Here is a 21993-nt window from a genome sequence, read left to right as displayed (position 1 = left end):
CAATTGCCCTGCATTGTGGAAGTTGGCAGAGAGCCAGTTGTGCCTAGCACACGTTTATGTGTTGAATTTAGATGAAGACCATTGTCTTTGCAGGCACACTGGGGCTGAGCTCAGTGCTAAAAGTAATATTTCCCAACTGTGTGCAATTAACCGACACTGACCTCTTGCAAAACTGCATTCAGTTCATATTTCTGAGTGTTTGCCATCATGCTGGGAGCCCCTCAAGCCTGTGGGAATACAGTACCACTCTACACTCGCTCACTTCCTTTTTTCCATTTGCCTTTGTACAGCTTGTTTGGTTTTTTCCTGACTGCAAGCTTTCCAGATCAAGATCCATGGTGGTGTATGATGGTTTCTAGTTAGCTAAATGTACGTCTACGCTGCCAAATACTCCACCTCCTGGACTTTTTCTTGGATCCTGGAACTTTGTTCATCCACACTCTATATCCATTAGTCACTCATGGTTTGCCTTTTGGTTTTTGAAGTTGTTCCCACTTACTGTCTTTTGGTGTGATTTGTGATACGGTCTTGAATAATGTGAATTCTTTTTAAATTAAATGAAGAATCAAGTCCAGGCCCATATTTGGTCCAGGAGTACAAAGTAAAGATTTTGTGAAGGAAACCTACTCCTGAATACAGTAGGCATGTCTTACTCAGCAGCAAAAATTTCACTTTATTGAGACATTTTTGTTGGTCTACAGAAGCTGATAATGTAGATGTAGCCAGAATTTTTCTCCCTGAAATTAAATCCAAATGTTGCTAAGTAAAACTGACTCTTACAATGATTGTTAATAGGCAGGAAGGACAAGGTACAGGCTGACTCTTCTGCTATTTGCAGTAACCCAACACTGTACAGGGAGGCCTTATGGTCTTCAGTCCTTCCATACACCATCATACCATAACAGAGATCATGCAACACATAACCTTAGTTTGAGGTTCTAAAAGCATAATTCTAATGAATTACAATATATATTTTGTATATGAACTATACAAAACTCAGTATGAACTGAGAAAAAAATACAGGACAATGGTAAGTATGTTTTAGTCCCAGAGGTGAAAGATGTAGATTGCAGAGGAAATCTGTGCCAAATACTACACACATACTACTTTTCTATAGAAACTTGTCCAGAGTAATGTGAATATGAGTTACTCCACAACATTAATCTTAGAGATCATTCTGCGTTTGGCTCTATTGTTGGTGGTTATTTTATTTTTTCATTGACTTTTTGTTCTTTAAATTTACAACTTCACTGTAATAAAACAAAACAAAATAGTAATGTTCAGTGACTAAGCAAGTGTCAAAAGCTAAAGTCTTGAAGTCCATTTAGATGTTACTGACATTTTTTAAATGCTTTTACTAACATGAAGAAAATGTTCTATTTGCTTCAATATGAGACTTTTATTTCTGACAATATCGTTGCTTTCCCAACTGACCAAATAAGTAATGAGCTCCTTTTGTGATCATTTTCTAAAAGTTGCACTTGAATTGGCATTTTAGAAAGTTTCCTTCTGACCTAGTGATGGTCAAGTTGTTCAAATGACCTAATGCTCAAATATACATATATGATTATTGCTGTCATAAGGATGTGTAATCTGGTGGGAAATGTAAAATAAAATAGCATTTCAAATACATTTGTGATCTGTAGGGGGACCATGAGTCTGTGAATTATCTGATTGTTATCTTCCTCTGTTTTCTCTTTCAGGTTATCACTATAATGACCTTGTATCCCCACAGTACTTGAATCTGATAGCCAATCTCTCAGGCTGTACAGCCCATCGACGAGTGAACAACTGCTCAGATATGTGCTTCCACCAGAAGTACAGGACGCACGATGGAACGTGCAACAACCTCCAGCATCCCATGTGGGGCGCTTCTCTGACGGCTTTTGAACGTCTGTTAAAGTCAGTCTATGAAAATGGATTTAATTTGCCTCGGGGAATTGAACCCAGAAGACTCTCCAATGGCTACGCACTCCCAATGCCTCGCTTGGTTTCTACTACTCTGATCGGGACGGAAACCGTGACTCCTGACGACCAGTACACTCACATGCTCATGCAGTGGGGTCAGTTTCTTGACCATGACCTTGACCTCACCGTGGCTGCGCTAAGTGAGGCCAGGTTTTCAGATGGTCAGCATTGCAGTTCTGTTTGTACGAATGATCCTCCATGCTTTTCCATCATGATACCACCAAATGATCCCAGAGTTAGAAATGGTGCACGCTGCATGTTTTTCGTACGCTCCAGCCCAGTTTGTGGAAGCGGCATGACATCTCTCCTGATGAATTCTGTGTACCCACGAGAACAGATCAACCAGCTGACTTCATACATTGACGCGTCCAATGTGTATGGCAGCTCAGACCACGAAGCACTAGAAATCAGAGACTTGGCGAGTCAGAGGGGTCTTCTGAGGCAGGGCATTGTACAGAGATCTGGCAAGCCTCTTCTTCCATTTGCCACTGGCCCACCAACAGAATGTATGAGAGATGAAAATGAGAGCCCAATACCCTGCTTTTTAGCTGGTGATCAGCGCTCTAACGAACAGTTGGGTCTTACCAGCATCCACACGTTGTGGTTTAGAGAACACAACAGAATTGCCACAGAGCTACTGAAACTCAATCCACACTGGGACGGTGACACAATATATCATGAAACACGCAAAATTGTTGGTGCAGAAATGCAACACATAACATTTAGCCACTGGCTCCCTAAGATCTTTGGAGAGGTAGGCATGAAGATGCTTGGCGAATATAAGGGTTATGATCCCAGTGTTAATTCTGGCATAACTAATGAGTTTGCAACTGCCGCTTTTAGGTTTGGTCACACACTCATTAATCCTTTTCTGTATCGACTGGATGAAAACTTTGAACCTATTCCACAAGGTCATCTACCTCTTCATAAGGCATTCTTCTCTCCATTTCGGATTGTAAATGAAGGAGGCATTGATCCACTTCTAAGGGGATTTTTTGGTGTTGCTGGTAAGATGCGTGTCCCGTCACAATTACTCAATACAGAATTAACAGAAAGACTCTTCTCCATGGCACGTACTGTGGCTTTAGATCTGGCAGCTATGAATATTCAGAGAGGCAGAGATCATGGAATTCCTCCCTACCATGATTTTAGAGTTTACTGTAATCTTTCTTCAGCTCAGACTTTTGAAGATCTGAAAAATGAAATTAAGAATCCTGAAATCAGGGAGAAACTTAGCAGGTGAGCCTGAGGTGAAGAAAAAGTCAATTATACAAATGTGCATGCAAAAACCATAGCTAAATGTCTTATCTAGAAAAAGATAACTTGATAAGAAAGACTTAAAGGGCTATTTTGAGAAACTTCCATCAGTACCAGAAAATAGATCTTAACAACTTCCACATGCAGATAATTTCTCTATTTCTACATCTCCATGAACAGTAAGATTATATACAGTATATATACAGTAATATATACTGTATATGTTCATGAAATTATTAATTTGAAATGCCTAGTTTTATAAATGCTGTTAAATATGAGTGCTGTTCCAGTGTAAGGTCATATTAAATGCAAGCTTCATGCAAGTATTTAGATGTTCAAGTCTATTAATTTGGTACAGTGAAACAAATGTCAGTATTGTCCACTGTAATGTCATGTGGACATCCTTCACTACCACTAATCAGTTCTTTAGAGATTTGGTGTTTGAAATTAAGTTTACATCTACCTGCCACCTGTAGCTTATCTGCTCACAATTAAAGACAGAGAATCAATCTCAGCTATAGTAATAGAAAAAGTGTTAACAGAGGTACAAGAAAGAGAATCTATAATAAAAGAAACAATTGTAAGAAATCAGAAGAAAGCTGCTAGGAGAAAAATATTGCAGGCTGGATATGCAGACCCACAGGGTGTATACAACCTGCATTGCAGGATTTCTTGTGTATACACCCACAGCTTGTTCACAAAAGATGTAGAGCTACCACTGCATTTTTTCCTGTGAGTTATTGGTATCTCTTGCTCTTAGTTTCACCATGTACTGATTATTTTGTAAGTATTAAGGATTTGTTATTCAGTATTCGTGTTTTTCAATTTGTAGGTTATATGGCTCCCCACTGAACATAGACTTATTTCCTGCTCTAATGGTGGAAGACTTAGTTCCAGGGAGTCGTCTGGGGCCAACTTTGATGTGTCTGCTAAGCACACAGTTCAGGCGTATTCGGGATGGAGACAGGTACATTCAACTGAAACCAAAATGAATTTTAACTTAAGGATGCTTAGTAATAGTTGCAATATCATGTTTCCAAAACAAACTCCATTTTATGTTCATTTATGATTTTAAAGTATAACTGAAAAGATGAAGAATAACATTTAAACGTTTAAAAAACGTTGTTAGAAGCCACAATTCTTCATTAATTCTTTTAATTTTTGTGGTGAATGTCATACTGACCCCCAAAAACACAACAGACAACACATGCTGAGTTTCCTTTTGCCGGATATTCAAGTCACTTACCTTTTTGAAAAGTACATGATGCTTCTCTTATTGTTATTTAGTTATTCTATTGGCAAAGAAATTGTGTTTGTTACTTAAGCATAGGTTGGAGAGTATCACTCTCTATATATAACCCCTATGCTTGCTACAATACAAGCAGTCTGTCCACCAAAAATGTGATAAAAGCAGACAAGTTAATCCAATGACCACAATTTAATAATTTTTTTAAAATTACTTAAAATTGTTTTAAAATTAGTTTAAATTAAGTTATTTAAAATAAAAATACTTTATATATGTGCACATTGTGAGCAATTTCTCATTTTCTGCTTTTAGAATACCTGAAAAAAGAGAACAGTCATTTCTCATGTCACAGCAGCCAGATCTCTTTTGCACACTTTCAACATTTGTTTAACATCTGAAAATCAATGTTTCCCTCATTTCAAAATAATTTGTGACCCTGAATCCTGTTGTTTTCATGATGTGAGAATGCATAGACTTAGGCTGATTAATTCAATCCTAATGAAAGGAAAACAGAAGAAGAATTAGGAAATTAGATTGGATTCTCTTTATTTAATGTTATTTTCTTAAATGAAGTTATGAAATTGCTATTTAGGATATTATAAAGGCTTTTTTATTTCTGTAGTCAATAACCCAAACCTTTTTCTATGCTGTTTTAAAAGAGCCCCCAGATTTTTTTACATAAAATGTTTAAAAATAAAGCTGTGAAGCACAGAACTCTCATGCCTGGAGGCAGAGAAAGTAAAAGGAGAAGAAATAGATGGAGTATGAGCTCCAGGTAACTGGTGACAAGTACTTAGTTGTGTCAACACAGGATATCTATGCTGCTTTTTGTTTATATCTGTTCCCTTTTTTTAAGCAAAAGCACCTTTTCCTGTTTTGTTTTGTTTTGTTTTCTGATACAACATTTAGAAACTATGGGAAAACACTGAATATTTAGGAAATGGGATTCCACTGTCCAAGGAATACAAATATTTGGAAGCAACATGCCAGCAAATAGTAAAATAATATTAGACATAATGAAAGCAACTCTTACTTCTTTGAAAAGCCTTTTCAATGGGCAGAGGATCAAAGCTGGTAACACCATGCAAAGCAGATGTGTCTGTGCATGAAAAAGAAGTGATATTTGAAGGGAGCCTAACTTTATGTCAAGTTAGAAATTTGAGAATCTGATCATAGTACTTGGAAATTCATTGGCCACTGTCCAATACTTTATGAAAATTATTCACTCAATAGGTAAAACAAAATTCTTGACCGTTCTTCTAAGTTTACTACTTGTTTTCATTTTTTATAAAGAGCCTCTTTTTTGTTGGTTTTTTTTGGGTTTTTTTTGTTTGTTTTTTTTTTTGTTTAAAATAGGTGGGGGGAAAATGTATTGACATTGATACAGCTTTGGAAGACAGAAACAATGTCACAGTGAGCAGTTCCTATGTGTTAGAATGGCGTAAAATGTTTTCAAATTCTGGGCAGCAACTTAAGAAATTTTCTTTCCCTTGTGAAGCTTGCCTTTTATAGTAATGTATTATTTATATTTGCTATTGATAAAAGGCTTTTAGCCCTTTATGTATGAAAAATGAACTATTTAAAACCACAGTGTTTCCTTCTTGAATGTAATGATTTAACTGAGCACGTATGAGAAAGTCCCTGAATCAGTATAGTCATGAAAATAATTTAATAGAAAAAAAATTGTTAGTAAATTAAATCATCTCACTTATCTTGATAGTAAACTAGTTATAGCTTAAACATTCTTCAAATCTCAGAAATTCCATCAAAATGTTTTCATGACCATAAGAAAGTTGCCTACAGAAGGAAATCATGGTCATTTAAGTTTTTTACTTAAAAGAGCCCCTAACTTGGTAGTCTGGTGCCATTTTAGATATTCAGAGATACCCAAGACATAGAAATGAGACAAGAAGAGAAATCTAAGAATTTCTTGAAGATTTCATCCCTTTCAAAGTGTCAGCTTGATACCAGCTAGTTGATACAATGTTGAGAACAGGATTTAAGAGATAATTCCTTTCATTCTGAACACAGCATTGAAATATCTTTGAAAAACTGCCTCTTGTTTTCTCACTAGCAGACTTGTCTTTTCTGTGAGATTACAGGTTATGGTATGAAAACCCGGGTGTGTTCACGCCTGCTCAGCTCACTCAGATCAAGCAGACATCTCTTGCCAGAGTTTTGTGTGACAATGGGGACAACATAACCAGGGTACAGCATGATGTCTTTAAGGTGGCTGAATTCCCACATGGATATAGTAGCTGTGAAGATATTCCTAAACTGGATCTCAGGATGTGGCAAGATTGCTGTGAAGGTCTGTATAGAGGTGCATTTGGGGGCAATGAGGTGTGTGCAGTTTGTTGAGTGTCTATTTTATTTTAAGAAGATACTTTTCTATTTTTGGGGTTTTGTTAAAGTATTACAAATTCTAATCTGAAGCATAGCCCCTGTTAAGTGGGTAATCATTCCATATTTTATATTAAATGAACACCATATGAAAATAGCATATATTTAGCATTGCAAAGTGTAGATAATTATTTATTTGTTATCTTTTCTTTCATGGATAAATATTTTTGTTCACTACCATCTCCTTCAAAAGTTAGGAGCGTGGGGTAATTTGTTTTTCCTGAAAAATAAGCTTTTTTTCTCCCAAAATAGGATTTATTTAGCTGCATGGAGCACAGGACACTGCTTGGTGGCCTGTATGTTGGCTTCTGTCTCACAGATTTTCTGCATGGCCTCTCTTCAGCCATCATCACATCAGAATTCACTGCAGCTGTAACACAGTTAGGATCCATTCCCAAGAGAATCTTCTGGATCATGCAGAATGATTTTCAGTAGCATCAACAACAAAATGCTTCAGAGGACAATGACCTCTCTTTCTTGAGATCTCCTTGACAATGTCGTTATCATTTCCTTTGGACAAAATTCAAATGACATGCCCAGGCTGTAAAAGTATATTCAGGAATTTTGGGAACTATGCTCTTGAAATCTGACTTGAGAAATTGCTGTCAAACAAATTCCTAGTATGAAAAGCTTTGCTCTTATTTGAGAGGATAAGGGTAGTATTGGTTGATATTATTAGAATCTTATAATTTCCCTGATACATTTAAATACTAATATCTTGTAGAATTGCTGATGAAAGGTATCCGGATCTGTGTTCTTCATCTTTTCTACTGCTGATTCTCTTGAGTTTACTACTGCTGAGTAGGCTATTCAATATTCTGTTGGAGGAAATACATGAATAAAGAACTGGTGGATTTTATTTTTGAGAGAAGTCACAATCTTCTACTAATGTCTTGTCTATTTAACTCTTTTGGTAAGATACAGTTGTCCACAATGACAAAGTTCTTTTTTGATACAGCTCAGAATTTAAGGCAGAATGTAAAAGTTAAACTGATGGAGGGCTCTTCAGTCTGCTACAGATACAGGAGGAGGGATTTATACTGGTGTCACTGTGTGATGAGAATAAATTCAGTTTCATTAACAATTAAAAAAGTAGATAAATATTTACTATTCAAAGCTACTGCATAACTTAGCTTTTAAACTGATTACTATATTGTCTCATCTAGTAAACAAGTCTTTATAAAAATAACTCTCTAAGAAAATTCTTCCTTGGAAGACTGTTCAAAATGTCAGTTATCAGTGTAAGACTAACAGAAATAAATACTTTAAATTTCCATAAGATCTTGTACAGTATTTCCCATATACAGTATCTTTCAGGCCTTACTCTAATTTTTACAGCCTTTTTTTTTTATTGGTAGGTTAGTTGGGTTTTTTTAAACAATGTTTATCATGTTTGCTATTCCCAAATTTACCATAATAGTTTCTAAAAAAGCTAGGTATGGTTGACACATTGTAATTTTAATACAAAGTCTCCAGAATCTCTTCAAAAATTCCCTGACATATTCCAGAAACATCGAGAGAAAAATCAATTATCACTCTTTAAATGCTTTACCATAAATAAAGCACATTCTTCCAGTTCAGAATAAGTTCATTTTGCCATCGTTCATGAAGCTTGACAGACAGTTTTGCAAATATATTTTTTATATTGGTTTGAAAAAATGGTAAAGCTGTTCTGAGAAATTATATGTTGATTCTCTAAATGTTTTGTTATCACTGAGCCCTTTAGAACAGATGTTATCTTTGGAAAGTCTTTAGGGTATTCTTGTGTTCAACAACCCAGTTTGTATTTTCATTCAAGAAAATTGCTACCAGAGAGTGCCCCTGGATGCAGTACAGTCAGACAACTGTCAAGCAAAAGAAAGGGTGAATAACTACTCTTTTGTAAAAAATTGCCTATTGTGTTCCCTTTTCCTGAACTCCTGAAGCCTTGCAGGGGTTAATGAAGAGAAACTGAAGTGCACATGGCTTCAACTGCTTTCTTGCCTGACTGATGAATGACTGTGATGTTTTCTGTGGGAATCCAGTTTAAGCAACCACTCCTCTGAGGTGGGGCATACACTTAGGAACAGCACTTTGAGTTGAATACATTAGGGGGTTTGTTTATTTGAATTTATTATTGTTAATTATCTAGAAGAGAAAAAAAGTTAAACCCTTCTCCATGTTTAAAATGCTTCTGATGATTTAATAGTTAAAATTATCTTAAGTTTAAGTTTTGAGTACAGAATATTGCTCATTGCACTTTATGTATGTTTCATAAGTGACTCACGTGTTCAGCTGTTTCATCTTGGTTAAAAACACATCTGGTTTTGTTGTCCTTCCTGTTTTGTTTTTAGTCAAAAGTCAAAATACTTTTCCATATGAAGAATAGAAAAAATTCTTAGTTACAAAAATCTGCCTTGTAGATTTCTTGAGTAAAGCTAGTATTTGCTTCTAACCAAGCAAAGCATTATTCCTGTCTATAATAAAAAAAGGTTACCTTTAGATTTCAGTTGGTACATCATACAAAGGGATTACTAGTCTATGATGACAAAAAGTTCTACTAAAGTGCACAAGTTTTCTTCTGTTTTCCTTCACTTTCTACCTTTCTTTGTCTTGTCAGAGATGATGAGTAATTGCTGGACATGGTGCAGCTCTTTATTTCTGGAAAGAGCACTTGAGCTTCAGTTTTTCCAAATGAGAAACTTTTGGTGCTTTATGTCAGGCTCTCTAGTACAAAAAGTGTATTTTGAGGTTTATTTTTTTAAGTAATCAGCATAAGCTTTCATGATTATTCAGATGCGAGCCTTTAAAAGTTTTACTTTTTTTGGTTTTCTTTTTTTTTGGGGGATTTTTGTAAGTTGAAATAAAGAATTTCTTTAACCTTTTGTTTTATGTCAAAACCCATGAGGTTTTCACATGGACCCAGGAGGACAATGGACAATGACCATGGAGGAAGTGATTCAGATAAGATGCAAGTTATCCTTATAAGTGTAAACTGAATTAGAAAGAGTTTTTAACTATTTCTCAGTTAGTAAACAGCATATCTCATCTGTCAGATATTGTTCTTTTTCTTTGTTTACTGTAGGAATACAACCTTATACACATTATGATCGAGTGTTTAAATCCCACTGAAATTCATTAGAAGAATTTAGACACATGCTTAATCTGAAAGCTTTCATACATGGTTTTTAAGTAGATTAGACCTATATTTATGAACTCCTGTATTTTAAGACCAGAGGAACAATTATGCTGTCTATTGCTTCTCTACTGACAACATTAATCTCTTACTATGCACTTCTCATTACGTCCTTTAATCTTCAGCGAGAATACTAAACAGCACTGGGCTAAGCACTAAATTCTGTGGAATAGAGTGGAAATAACATTTTAAAATGTTATCAGAAATCTCTGTGTGAGACTGGAAGTTCTTTTTTGATAAAGAATATTGTTCACCAAAAGCTCCTCAAAATACCAAAATGATGTGATTTATGCCTGGAAAGGTTTTGTCTTTACACAGAACTTGTGTGCTTGTTGAAATGAGATTTTCTAAAGATGTGGTCATGGCTTCCATATACAAATGAAGATGCCCATTTCTTTATGGGAAGGATTGTTATACATTGGAACAGTCTGCCCAGGGAGTGATGGGGGCATCATCATCCCTGGAAATGTTCAAGAAATGACTGGATATGGCGTTTAGTGCCATGGTCTAGCTGACAAGGTGATGGTTGGTCAAAGGCTGGATCTGATGATATCAGGGATCTTTTCCAATATAAACGATTCTGTTATTCTGTGTGATTCTGTAAATGGATCACCTTGGCTCTTGCAGTGTAACAGTAGCTAGCTTCTGGAAGAAAAAAAACTGTCCATAGAGAAGAGTTATTCTTAGGTTGCTTTTACACCTTCACTTTTTCTGCAGAAAAATAATTGGAATGGGTACAGCTAATTTGGGGACATTTTAGTTAAGCTGAGGGGAAAAAAAGCAGAATTTCAGGCTTATTTTTCTTATTTACTGTGAAGGTATTCTTCATTAAAAATAAAAGTTTAAAAAGAAGAGAGAGAAGAAATTTCTTGATTTAGGCTTTCTGAAAGCTGAAGCATTTTCTCCTGCACCTCTCAGCAGTGACATCCTCCCTGTTGTACCTGAAACAGAAACCAAGAACAAGAGCTCTTAATTTGGCAAGTTGACATTTTTGAATTTTAAAAAACACAGAAAGTCAGATCTGTGTACTTAAAGCTGTCACTGAACATATGGTTCTCATATTTACCAGTCTAAGGTGATAAAACCTTCCCAAGATTTCAGACCTTTGTTTCTAAGAAACAACGTAGGAATGAAAAAAAACAATGGGCCATTGTGTTATTGTGAAAAGAAAAAAAAACAAAAATTCTGTATTGTGCAAGATGACTATAGCAGTTACTAAACAAAGGAGGATAGCAGAAACCTTTCACATATCGTTTCCAAGAGAAACTAGAGATTTTGTGATACTCAGGAAAACTTTAAGCAACACATTGCTTTAAGAAAAAAATTCCTCTGACCAAAAGCAGTTCTTTCTTCAGGAGCCCTTCAGTATGATCCTTTTTCTCACCATACTAAATATAGAAGTGTCTAAGGGTGTTCAAAAATGCCTTCATGCTGAGCTTCTTACAGACACATCAGTCTGTTCTCATCTGAAGGAGTTTACTTTCTGAGTGGACAGCAAGGAGGTTTTGTGGGAACAGCAGAACACACATGAAGATTGAACAATATGTTTACAGCAAATACCATGTAGTTCTTAGGTGGGTGCTGTTATTATAGGAGGAAAGGAATACATTTATTAAAGAATGGGACAAACCACAAGGAAAGAACAAGGAAGGGGAATTGTAGGTGACTTGTGTTTAAGAATGATCTGTAGATATTGCTTTGATCTGAAAATTTTTTTTTTGGTCAGTCATCTTTTTCCTTTTTCTGTTTCTTAAATGATAATGAGCCATTAGGACAAACTTAAGTTTTTCCTAACAGAGAAATTGTAATATTTTAATATAAGTAAAAGTTCAACACAATTAAAAGTAGTCCAAGATACCTAATTTTGTCCAACCAGAGCAAAAAAAAAATTGTTTCTCTAGTTGCTCATTTCAGCAGTGTTTATAGACTTGAAACTTTTGCAATAATTTGTGTTAATACTTCAGGTATTCAATCTAAATTCCAGAAAAATAGTTTATAAATGTTACTGAGTTTCTGATTTAATTTGTTTTGGTGCAAATTAAGAGAAACACTATGGAAAATGGCTCCTTCCCATTTTCAGTTGATTTCATGGCTCATTCTGCTAATACCAAACTTAGCTGAGAAATGTCTATGGCATCCTGTATTTAGCTTTCCCTTTGGTTTTAGAGGACTCTGCTTCTAGCAGCTGATCATGTAGTTTGTTCTTGCTTCAGCTTGGCCCATTATAACTTTTAGATTTAAAGCTTCTGTGGACAGAAATGAGAAAACAGCTATTTTCTCATTGTCTCCTCTATCAAGTGCTGTTGCAGTTTTATTTTGCTTTCCTTTTATTTTTTAAATGGGACTCTTTCCAAATACTCATAGCATTTGGAAGGCTAAATAAAGTGAATTGGAAGAAAAGCATACTTCATTCTGTTAAGATGTCCTTTAGGATCTTAGGAGAAGATTTCTGTCGTAGATAATTCTCAGGGTTGAGATTTTTAGTCTGTGGTGGAAGGAGTTTTAGGGTCTGGTGATACATTCAGATTCCTCAGAATTGGAAATAATACTCATCAGCCTATGAAGCATGTCTGCAAATCTGGAATTTAGTCAAAAATTCTCTTTCAGATGGCAAAAATATCAAATAATAATGGCTGGGATCGATGAGGAACCCACAGAGTAGCTTTTTCTGTCTTTGTTTTCTTCATATGTAGCTGCCCTGTTTGTCCAGAAAATAACTGAAAGCCAAGAGAGTGAAAATCTCAGGAGTGAAGAGATTAATTAAAGTAGCACTATATGGGTTTGTTAAAATTGTATTTATTCCTTTGTTTCACATTAAAAAGCTGGTCTGTGGGTGATCATATTCTCTGCATCTAACTACCTTAAATGTTCTGTCACTGAGATCTGTTCATCTGCCATCAACCAGTTCCAGAGGGATCAGCCTGAATGTATGACTTGCCTTTCCCAATTAAGAAAACACTGCAAAACCATATTAATATTGCAACTGCTGAAATATGTTTTTAATATGAATATGTATTTTATGTGTAATTTCTTGTCTGTTTTCAGACTGTAGAACCAGAGGACAATTTAATGCATTTTCATATCACTTTCGGGGGAGACGTTCTCTTGACTACAGCTTTCAGGAGGACAAGCCCCTGAAGAAAATGAAAATGTCCAAATCAGTAAGGTGAGACTTTTTTAAGAATTATAAAAAAACATTTGTTTTAAAAAAGGAATTAAACTGAATGATTTATTTGTGAGCACATGCCACTTTTTTCCATTGTCTGCTTTCTCAAGTTTATGATTGCTGCATTTTATTCTGACACTTCTAGATATCTACTAACAATAAACCACTTTTCTTCAAGCTCAAATCTGTGTAAAACTCTTTGTGAGTAGTATAACTATATTGCTTTTTTTCTTCCTGCAGTCTTCATGAAAAAAAAAATCACTAATGAAGCAGAATTTGGTGGTTTGAAATGCCACATTCCTGCAGTGCCTGGAGTAGCTAAATTATCTAAATTATTCCATTTTGAGTTTGGAGCTTCTAGATTCTCCTGTAGAAATAGGAGGATACCAAGTGTTGATTTCAGGTGCATAAAAATTTGTGATAATGGTAAGGATTGCTTCTGGTACCAAAATACTTCAAGCAGGAATGGAGAACAGCAGTGCTAATAATATTGTTTATAACTCCCTAATCCTCAACATCTAGCAAGGAAGTAAATCACAGTTTCAGTCACAAATTATCAGCTGCACAGGATCCCTGCCCTTTCATGGGAATGAAATCTTAGGTATGAATTAGTGACATGAAACGAGTTCTGCTCATTTCTTGTGAAGATACTTCATGATGAACAATTTTGAGACACTTGAATTACAGCTCTTTCTATTCAGCATGCATTTTTGTAACAAATAAAATTTTCTACTTGTGTGATGATGGTGATCAAGTAGAGTCTACCCACTCTGGCAAGGAAAGCATCTAGACAGATACATAATGTGGTAAATTAATTTCAGCTATTTCAAATACTCTGGAGGTCTTATAGTGGTTGAAGAAACATCATGATTACATTCCACTTATTTGAGAGGAACCAGTCCTGAAATAAAAGATGCTTTAGGTGTTTAGGATTTTAGACAAGAGAAGACAGCAACTATGTATAGGCTGTATATCTTATAGATAATATGAAAAGGTAGGTTTCTTTGAAGTAATCCTTGAAGAAAGATATTTTGTCCATCTTTGCAAGTGAACTGCTAGAAAAATTTAAAAAACAGCTATTCACTTTTTAAGGATGCTAGTCCCATAATTCTTAAATTATAAAAGGAGTTAAATTAAATAAAAAGGAGAACAATAAAAAAAAATACATCTATGTACCAGCTTGTTTGACTGTTTCAGCCCAATTACTAAAGTACAAAATAGTAGATTTACAATACTTCATTTGTATCATAGAGCTAAAGCAACTTCAGTCATTGAACATTCCCATAAGTTCTCATGCTCAGTGTTGTATTTAAATTGCATTTGTTGTGAGAAGGGTTTTTTCCTCCTTTTTTTTAGCTTCTCATTTTCAATAACTTGAACAGGTGGGGAAGATTAAATATTTTGTTATACAATAGCAGCTGGTTTACTTGAACTTTGGCATGTTATGTTATTTAGAGATCTTCTTCTCTAATTTAGATGAAAAACTATGGGAAACTAAGTAGCTTGAATGCCTGCCAGTAAGTGCTGTTTTAATTTATGCAGAAAGATTATCCTGAGCCCTGATACATGAGAATTTCTTTGCCAGTTCATTCTTTGGGTATCCCTTAGCACTGGGGATGACATGTTAACAAAATAGTAATGCCTGTAATTATTAATGAATTCAAGAATCTTCAAAAAAGTAAATGGATTCAAGGATCTTAATGTAATAAGTGACTTAAAAATTAGTGTTAGCCATGCTTTTGAATACCTGTTTTTTCAAGTAGTTATCAGATAAATAGATTTTTAGTTACAGACAGTTCTTTTTGTTACTCTTTCTCATAAACAGATTGAATTGATTAACACAATTTTGTGTGATATATCTGTTATGAGATATCAACTGGAAAGTGCTAGAGACAAAAGACTTTCAATTTTGTGTACTGTAAGTCGTATTGACGTCAAATGTTAATTAAATATATGTTCATATCTAGAAGTTCTTCTCATGTATTTATGAAACCTAACTTTCTGTTTTGCTACCAAGGCCACAGAGGAGGAATCTATGGTTCAGAAAGTGAAATGTGAATTTCATATTGGCGGGGGAACACTTTTAAGACTCTTTCACTTTAGTCTGCTTTCGTATTGGAGGCTTGCTGTAATTTCTAATGCCCCCTGCCTCTCTGCCACTACTGTCCACCCCACAGCAGCCAGGGAGACAGTGGAGTTAGATTAGCTTGCCAAAGAAGGTCCTAAAAACGAGGCTCTTTCCCTTTGCTGAGACAGTAGTTACAGCTTTATTTCTTGGGATCCTTCGGGGTGAGATGGCAGGAGGGAAAGAGGAAGAGGTATCAATAAGCACTCCTTTTTAAAGACAGGGGGGAAAGGGGTGGAGGGAATTTAAACAACCAATAAGGGGAACTGGGGAGAACAAGATAAGTGAAAGAACTTACAAACCTACATTTTCGGGGGTACATTTTTTGGGTCATACCATTTTTCCTAACTGCATTACAACAGAGGCTCAGTGGTGAATTCAAGATGATGCTCTATAGTGTCACTGGTGTACCCCTGCATGAAATACATCATTTTTCAAAGTATAAGAAATTCCCTGTTGCTGGTGATATTGACAGTACTCTAGAGCTCACCTGTGCTGAGTCTGTCTTCAGCACCAGCTGGTCTTGTGTGCTGCTGTTGTGGTTCATATTCCTATATTTGTTGGTTACTGTTCTTTTACATTTTTGTTACGTGTCCTAAAATAACGAGTCAAATAAAAATTAGTTGGATGAATATATCCTGACTTGGCATTCATTTGTTGCAGTTCTGTGAAACAGAGTAAGTATTTCCGTAATACCACATCTGCATCTAATGAAAATAGAAATGTACCCGCAGTGAATGACTTCAAAGAATTTGTTTTGGAAATGCAAAAAACTATTTCAAGCCTCAGAAATCAGGTAAGATTCTATCATAAACTAATTGTAGTCTATCATGTCTAATTGCAGATTTAATTAATAATGTTTTCTTACCATCTGTGTTACATTTTTAATATTTAAACATCCCCTGCAGACAAAACCCACCACTTAGTATCTCAAACTCAGAAATTGGTGTTATTATTCTTTATTTCTGTGTTCTTTTGAAGTCATACTGAAATATTCTACAGCTGGACCCTCTTGAGTTTTGAACCTGAAACCTTGTGTAACCATTGTATGTTAAACACAAAATTAATCTCTCCCTTAAAATTTGAGTGTAGTGTTAATAAAAATTTTTTTGCTATTTGAAATGTGTAGAATCTGTGTAAAGCAATGATTAAAATGCAGCCTTCATAAGAAGTAATTTGCCAGACTACAACTGCAAACAGTTAAGATCTAGATCATTTAGAAAAGACTTTACAATGTTTGCAGGTAAACTCTATTCAACTATAGTGGAATCCCATTTTTGAAATAGACACCATACAGAAGTTAGTAAAAAATTCAAGTAAACATTTTTAATTAAGGTGTTTAAAAAAATTTTAAAATTAACTTCTTCTCCAAAACATTTTTGACAGTTTATATTTGTCTTTCTGTATATAAAACATGAAGTTTTTTCTTTGCATGCTCTAGCTGAATATTCCAATGGTAGGAAAGATATATTTTCTGTTTGCTTTCTTTTGAAAGACTATCTCTATATGTATTACTTGTTTATAGTCTTTTAGGTTTATAAAAGCTAAGTTGTGAGAAGAAAAACCCAGATAAGTATAACAAGGATTATATAGAGACTATTATAAGAGAAAAGCCAGTATACTTTACACAAATAAAAACCTTTTTTGATTCAGTTACTAATTTTTTTTAATGTTTTCAGATAAAAAAACTTGAATCACGCCTCAGTAATTCTGATTGCACTGATGAAGAGGGTAAATCATATTCCAGCAATGAAACCTGGAAAAGGGACCCTTGCACTGTGTGCGAATGCAAAGTAAGTATGTGAAAATTAATTTTGAGATAGAAATGATAATTTTGCTTCTAAAACAGCAGCTCAAATTTTGTGCCTGCTAATTTCTGGGTAATACTTGCAAATTTTTTTACGGTTCTTCAGGTTTTTTCCAGAAAATTATATTATCCCTGCCTTGGACATTGTTTTGCAATCCAGCTCTTTTCTATTATACTTATATTTTTATTTATGTATGGGTAAATTTAACTGCAAAGTGAGGCACTTCACTTTGAGCTTTCTCTTCAATAAAAGCTCATTTGACTTAGTACCAGATTGTCATTTTCTTCCATCAGAGAGAAATTTTTAAAAAGGGTAGTTAAAAGATTAAGTTAGTGCTTGGTACCCCGGTGGCACCTCAGTGTTAGACAGAAGCATATATGCTGCTTTATCAAAAATTGTGGTAATACAGAGAGTGCCTTAACCTTCTTAAAGTAAGTTTATACTAAAACAAACTATGTGGAGTTGCCATATTAGTCAGTTTCTTACCCGACTAATAATAATTACTCTGACATTTGGAGAATGAATGAGAATATTTTCTGCAATAACATGAAAAATGTTTGGAAGATGTAGCTAAGTATGTATTTGTTCTGTTATTTTTATCCCGGCACAGGCTGGTCAGATTACCTGTTTTGTAGAGTCGTGCCCACCAGCTGACTGTGAAGCACCTGTGAAGGGTAAAGGAGATTGCTGTCCAATCTGCTTACAACAAAACACTAATAAAAACAAGCCATAACTCTACTTTTTAAGAATTTAGGGTTCATACTCCTCAATCATATCAGTGCCTGCTGATGGCAAAAACAGGTAACTGCAGTCCTAACAACAGCAAGAAGTCAAGATTTGAAATATTCTAATGGTGCTGTAACAGTATAACATAATGTATCATTTTATTTTCTGCCCATGAAGGTAAATCACAATGCAAAAATTAACAAAAGGGAAAATAGCAAACAGGTCAAAATTAATTGTGTTAACTTCTCAGGTTAGACAAACTCGAACTGGTGCTACTTTAGAAGAACACTGTCAGGTAGTTTTAGGTACCCAAAATGCCTGGGTTTAGGATTTAGTCTAAATTGAACACTTTGTTTCCTATCTGTACTTAGCAACGTTAAAAGTTTACTGTCCCTTTCTAGTACCAGTCTGTCTTGATACTTAACTTTTTGCTGTTATTTAGTAAAATGCCAGGAAAAGGAAGACACGAGGTCACTGTGCCTGGAGCATAGCCATAGCCAGGCCAGTTTCTGCAAACATCAATGCATGATTCTGTTAAATCACACTATCACTGCTGGGCCTGGACCAGCAAGGAGATAAAGAAAGCTACTTGACACCTTTCAACATACTTTCCTTAATTTTAGGAGCAAAATTAATTAAAGGAGCAAAATTAACCAAATTTTCAAAGCAATAAAAGCTAGAATTAGTAAGGAAATATAAATAACTGTAATTGGAAGAAAGCAAAAGCAACTGAATGTGTATTATAGATACACATATAGATGTAATTGACAGCGTTCCTCATTCTAGGGAAACATGCATGACAGAGTAGCATTTGATCTTCAAAATTAGCCTAATCTTTTTTTGTCAAAACATTTGTAATTGCTTGACAACATTTTTTTGTTTGTTTGTTTCATTTATTTTAAATCTTTGTAGCTTAACCATCCAGGTCAGCTTGAAAGCATGCATCTCTTGATCTCTGATCAGCTCATGTAATTGTATGGCCCTGTTTTGAAAATGTGAAAAGATGTCACATGCCATTTTGTATACAAAGATTCCTACTGATTCACTGTGCATATTGCCAATAGACATATGTGCCTGCCTATATTGTGGCACTGTTGAAAAAAAAAATCAAAATCAAGCAGCATGATTAATTGTGGATTGACTACTTTTTCTGACAAGGTATTTGATTTCTATTTTTTCTTTTCCAGTTTCATCTAATGAATATATATTTTTACCTCAATATTTTTATCATTCATGTTAAAAATGATCTGGCAGTGAACTTTATCTCCCATTTAAATGTTTAACATTATAGAATATATGTCTACACTAGCATTTCAAAGTTGTGTACTTTTTAGGATGCAAACTGCATATTTTTGACCAGGAATTATATTGAGTGAAGGACAACAATCATACCTCATTTTACAGCTTTTTTTTCTGTTTATTCAGAATTGATTCTTTCCCTGAATACTTCATTTGTTAGAGGTTGTTGCCCTGTCCTTTAGTCCTTAGAAGTCAGGACTCACTAGAACCTAGTGCTAGTTACATGGTTCGCTGATTTCTGTGTTTAAAGCAATTCAAATTCAAGGGACAGTGATTGGGGTATCAGAGAATTCTGCACAAAATTAAACCTTCATATGTTAAGCATTTCAGAATATACAAACAGACTGAGTACTTAATTATTGCATGGTAGGACAAATGCCTGTCTAATAACTAACCTAGCACAGCAATAAGAAATCCACTATCATATTTTGGCACATAATTTCTCTGATTACTAACATTAATAATTTCTAATTTGATAAAATATTACCATGACACACATTCCAACTTTGGTGTAACTTTAAAGCTTACTATGGAAACTTTGTTTCATACTATGGTAGAAGCAATATGTACATGTGAGTGCTGTGTTAAAGGTGTGTGGTACACATGGAATTGCAATTTATATTTTTAAGAATATTTTAATTGATTTTATATACAATGTTTTGATTTATGTAATAGTCTTTGTTAATACTTCTAGAAATTGTGTGGCGAGCACATTTGAGTATCATATGGTTCCTAAAGATTGTCATTCCTGTGTTTCTTTGATACTCTGTGTTTTGTTGACTTTTCTTGAGAGTCCATACCACATGTCTCGCCCTGAAATTCCAACTCAGATGGAGCTCCCATTGACCTATAGCAGAAATTCCTCAAAGAGGAAGGGTTGCAGAGCTAAACCAAATATAATTTAACTGTCCAAACAGTTAAATAAGGCAGTAATACATCCAACTGGTTACTACTTGCATTCTTTCTTTTCAATTTTATATTAAATAAACTTTCTCAAGATTTCCGCTTATAGGAGAAGAGAGTTTCAATTTTATACATTATAAAATAGTACCTTATATCTGATTGTTCCTTTTCTCCAACCTCCAGAGTAGAGTTGGAGGTTTTCTTCACTGTTCACTGTTTATTCATATGGTATATAAAATGGGCTTAGGTGTCTGGATATGCTTAAACAAGTGTAAAATGTCTAATATTGAGTTATTTTCCACCATCTATCTGTTTATAAATCAGGAAAAACAGGTCTTTATCCACATTCTAAAATGTAATCAGTCATGGATTTTTACTAGTTCAGTTTTAATGCAGTGTCTCTAGAATCAGCTTCGATTTTAACATTTCTGAAACAGTGGCCAATGGCTAGGTGACCATTTCCTCAGTAGCCACTGTGAGAATATTGCTGTAATATTATGCAAATTTGAGATATTTATTTTCTTTTTTAATGTTACCTAAAACAAAGTCATCGTTGTTGTTATTTTAATCAGTAAATTTACCAAAGAACTGTTTGCACTGTAAAATGAATGCTTTTCAGTTAAAATAAAATGGGCCACATTTCCAAGTAAATTTCAAGATTTCTTCTTGTACATGTGTTCTTTAGATTATTTGCTGAAGTTTCAATGTGAAGGCATTGATAAGATCCATATTACTTACCTTAAGCAGGATTGTCATAATCAAGACTGTTTCTGAGAAGTAAGCAAAGGGCTAATGAGTCATGTAGATTCAGTAGTTTATGTAATATTACAACACATAGAATTAAAGTATGTGTTCACTGTTTTCTTCTAGATGATTGGAAAAGATACCATAGTTTAGGAAGGATATTTTAAAATATATTTATTTCTTAGCAAATGCATTTTTAGACCTTAGTGCTGAACTTTTTTTTTTTTTTAATGGGAATGTAACAGTTAACTACAAATGCATACAAATTGAAGCTTGTTCTAACTGTTAAGACAGTTCCTCACTGTCTCCAAATATATCCAGTCATGATTTACCTTCCCAAGCGCTTGATTCTACATTCATTCTTTTTTTGCATCACTTTACCAACAGATATTCAGGTTCATGTAATCTCAGCTCAAAACAATTCTTTGCAAGAGACCTTCTTAACCTCATTTTTTCTTTTTATCCTGGGATATGAATTACTGCTGGACACATGATGAGTTATTCTCATGGTTTGGTGAGGTGTTAGGATCTCTAGGACACTAGGTCAGTTCCTTTGTCAGATTTACTTGAAATTCATTTGAAGAATTTTGTGATACAATATCACTGAAATGAATAATTCTAAGTTACCTTACAGTGATATGGGAGAAGTTAAAGATGGACTACAAGAGACAAAGTAAAGAATCATGTTCAGGTTGCAGTTAATTGCACTTCACTATAGTTTATATAGTTTATAGTTTTTCATAAGGCAAATCTAGAAAAGCAAAACTGCAATGGGTCATTTGTGTATTTTCCTGCAGGCAGCTGAAATATACTGCTGTTTACCCACACTTCGTGTTAATTGCCTAGAAGTTTCCCAACAAACCACAAAGTGTAGACATTTAGAATAAAACCCCTTGCACTGATACTGATATATTTTGATGAAGACTCAGTTACATTTAAAATAAATCAAGTAAATTGACTTTTTTCTTTTAGTTCATTAAGATAAGAATCATTTGGCTGCAGTATGATTAAAGCTGTCTTTATGGGGAATGACCTCCCACAGTCATTAACTTTGTAATATAATATTTTGCTGCCACAGCATATATCATTATGTGATCTAAAGTATTTCTCCTCATATTTTCTTTCCAATCCCCAACTAGCTTCATGCTTTTTGCCTATAGTATATACCAAATT

General features: G+C 34.6%; 1 protein-coding gene across 2 annotated transcripts in view; it reads left to right on the top strand.

Moving 5' to 3' along the window:
* Positions 1 to 20733, top strand: part of PXDN (peroxidasin) — an 82554-nt gene extending 61821 nt beyond the window's left edge. The window contains exons 17-23 of one of the 2 annotated variants that reach the window (XM_015620480.2): positions 1704 to 3207; positions 4058 to 4192; positions 6574 to 6782; positions 13095 to 13215; positions 16004 to 16136; positions 17020 to 17133; positions 17759 to 20733. In XM_015620480.2, the coding sequence (XP_015475966.1) occupies positions 1704 to 3207; positions 4058 to 4192; positions 6574 to 6782; positions 13095 to 13215; positions 16004 to 16136; positions 17020 to 17133; positions 17759 to 17881 (2339 nt within the window). In that variant the 3' untranslated portion in view covers positions 17882 to 20733. The other variant, XM_019006130.1, reaches the window with a different exon arrangement.
* Positions 20734 to 21993: the final 1260 nt, after the last annotated feature.

Source organism: Parus major, chromosome 3 (genome assembly GCF_001522545.3).
Source record: "Parus major isolate Abel chromosome 3, Parus_major1.1, whole genome shotgun sequence".
NCBI lineage: Eukaryota > Metazoa > Chordata > Aves > Passeriformes > Paridae > Parus > Parus major.
The sequence above is the reverse complement of the archived record's forward strand: the minus strand, read 5'-3'. Positions and strand labels throughout refer to the sequence as shown.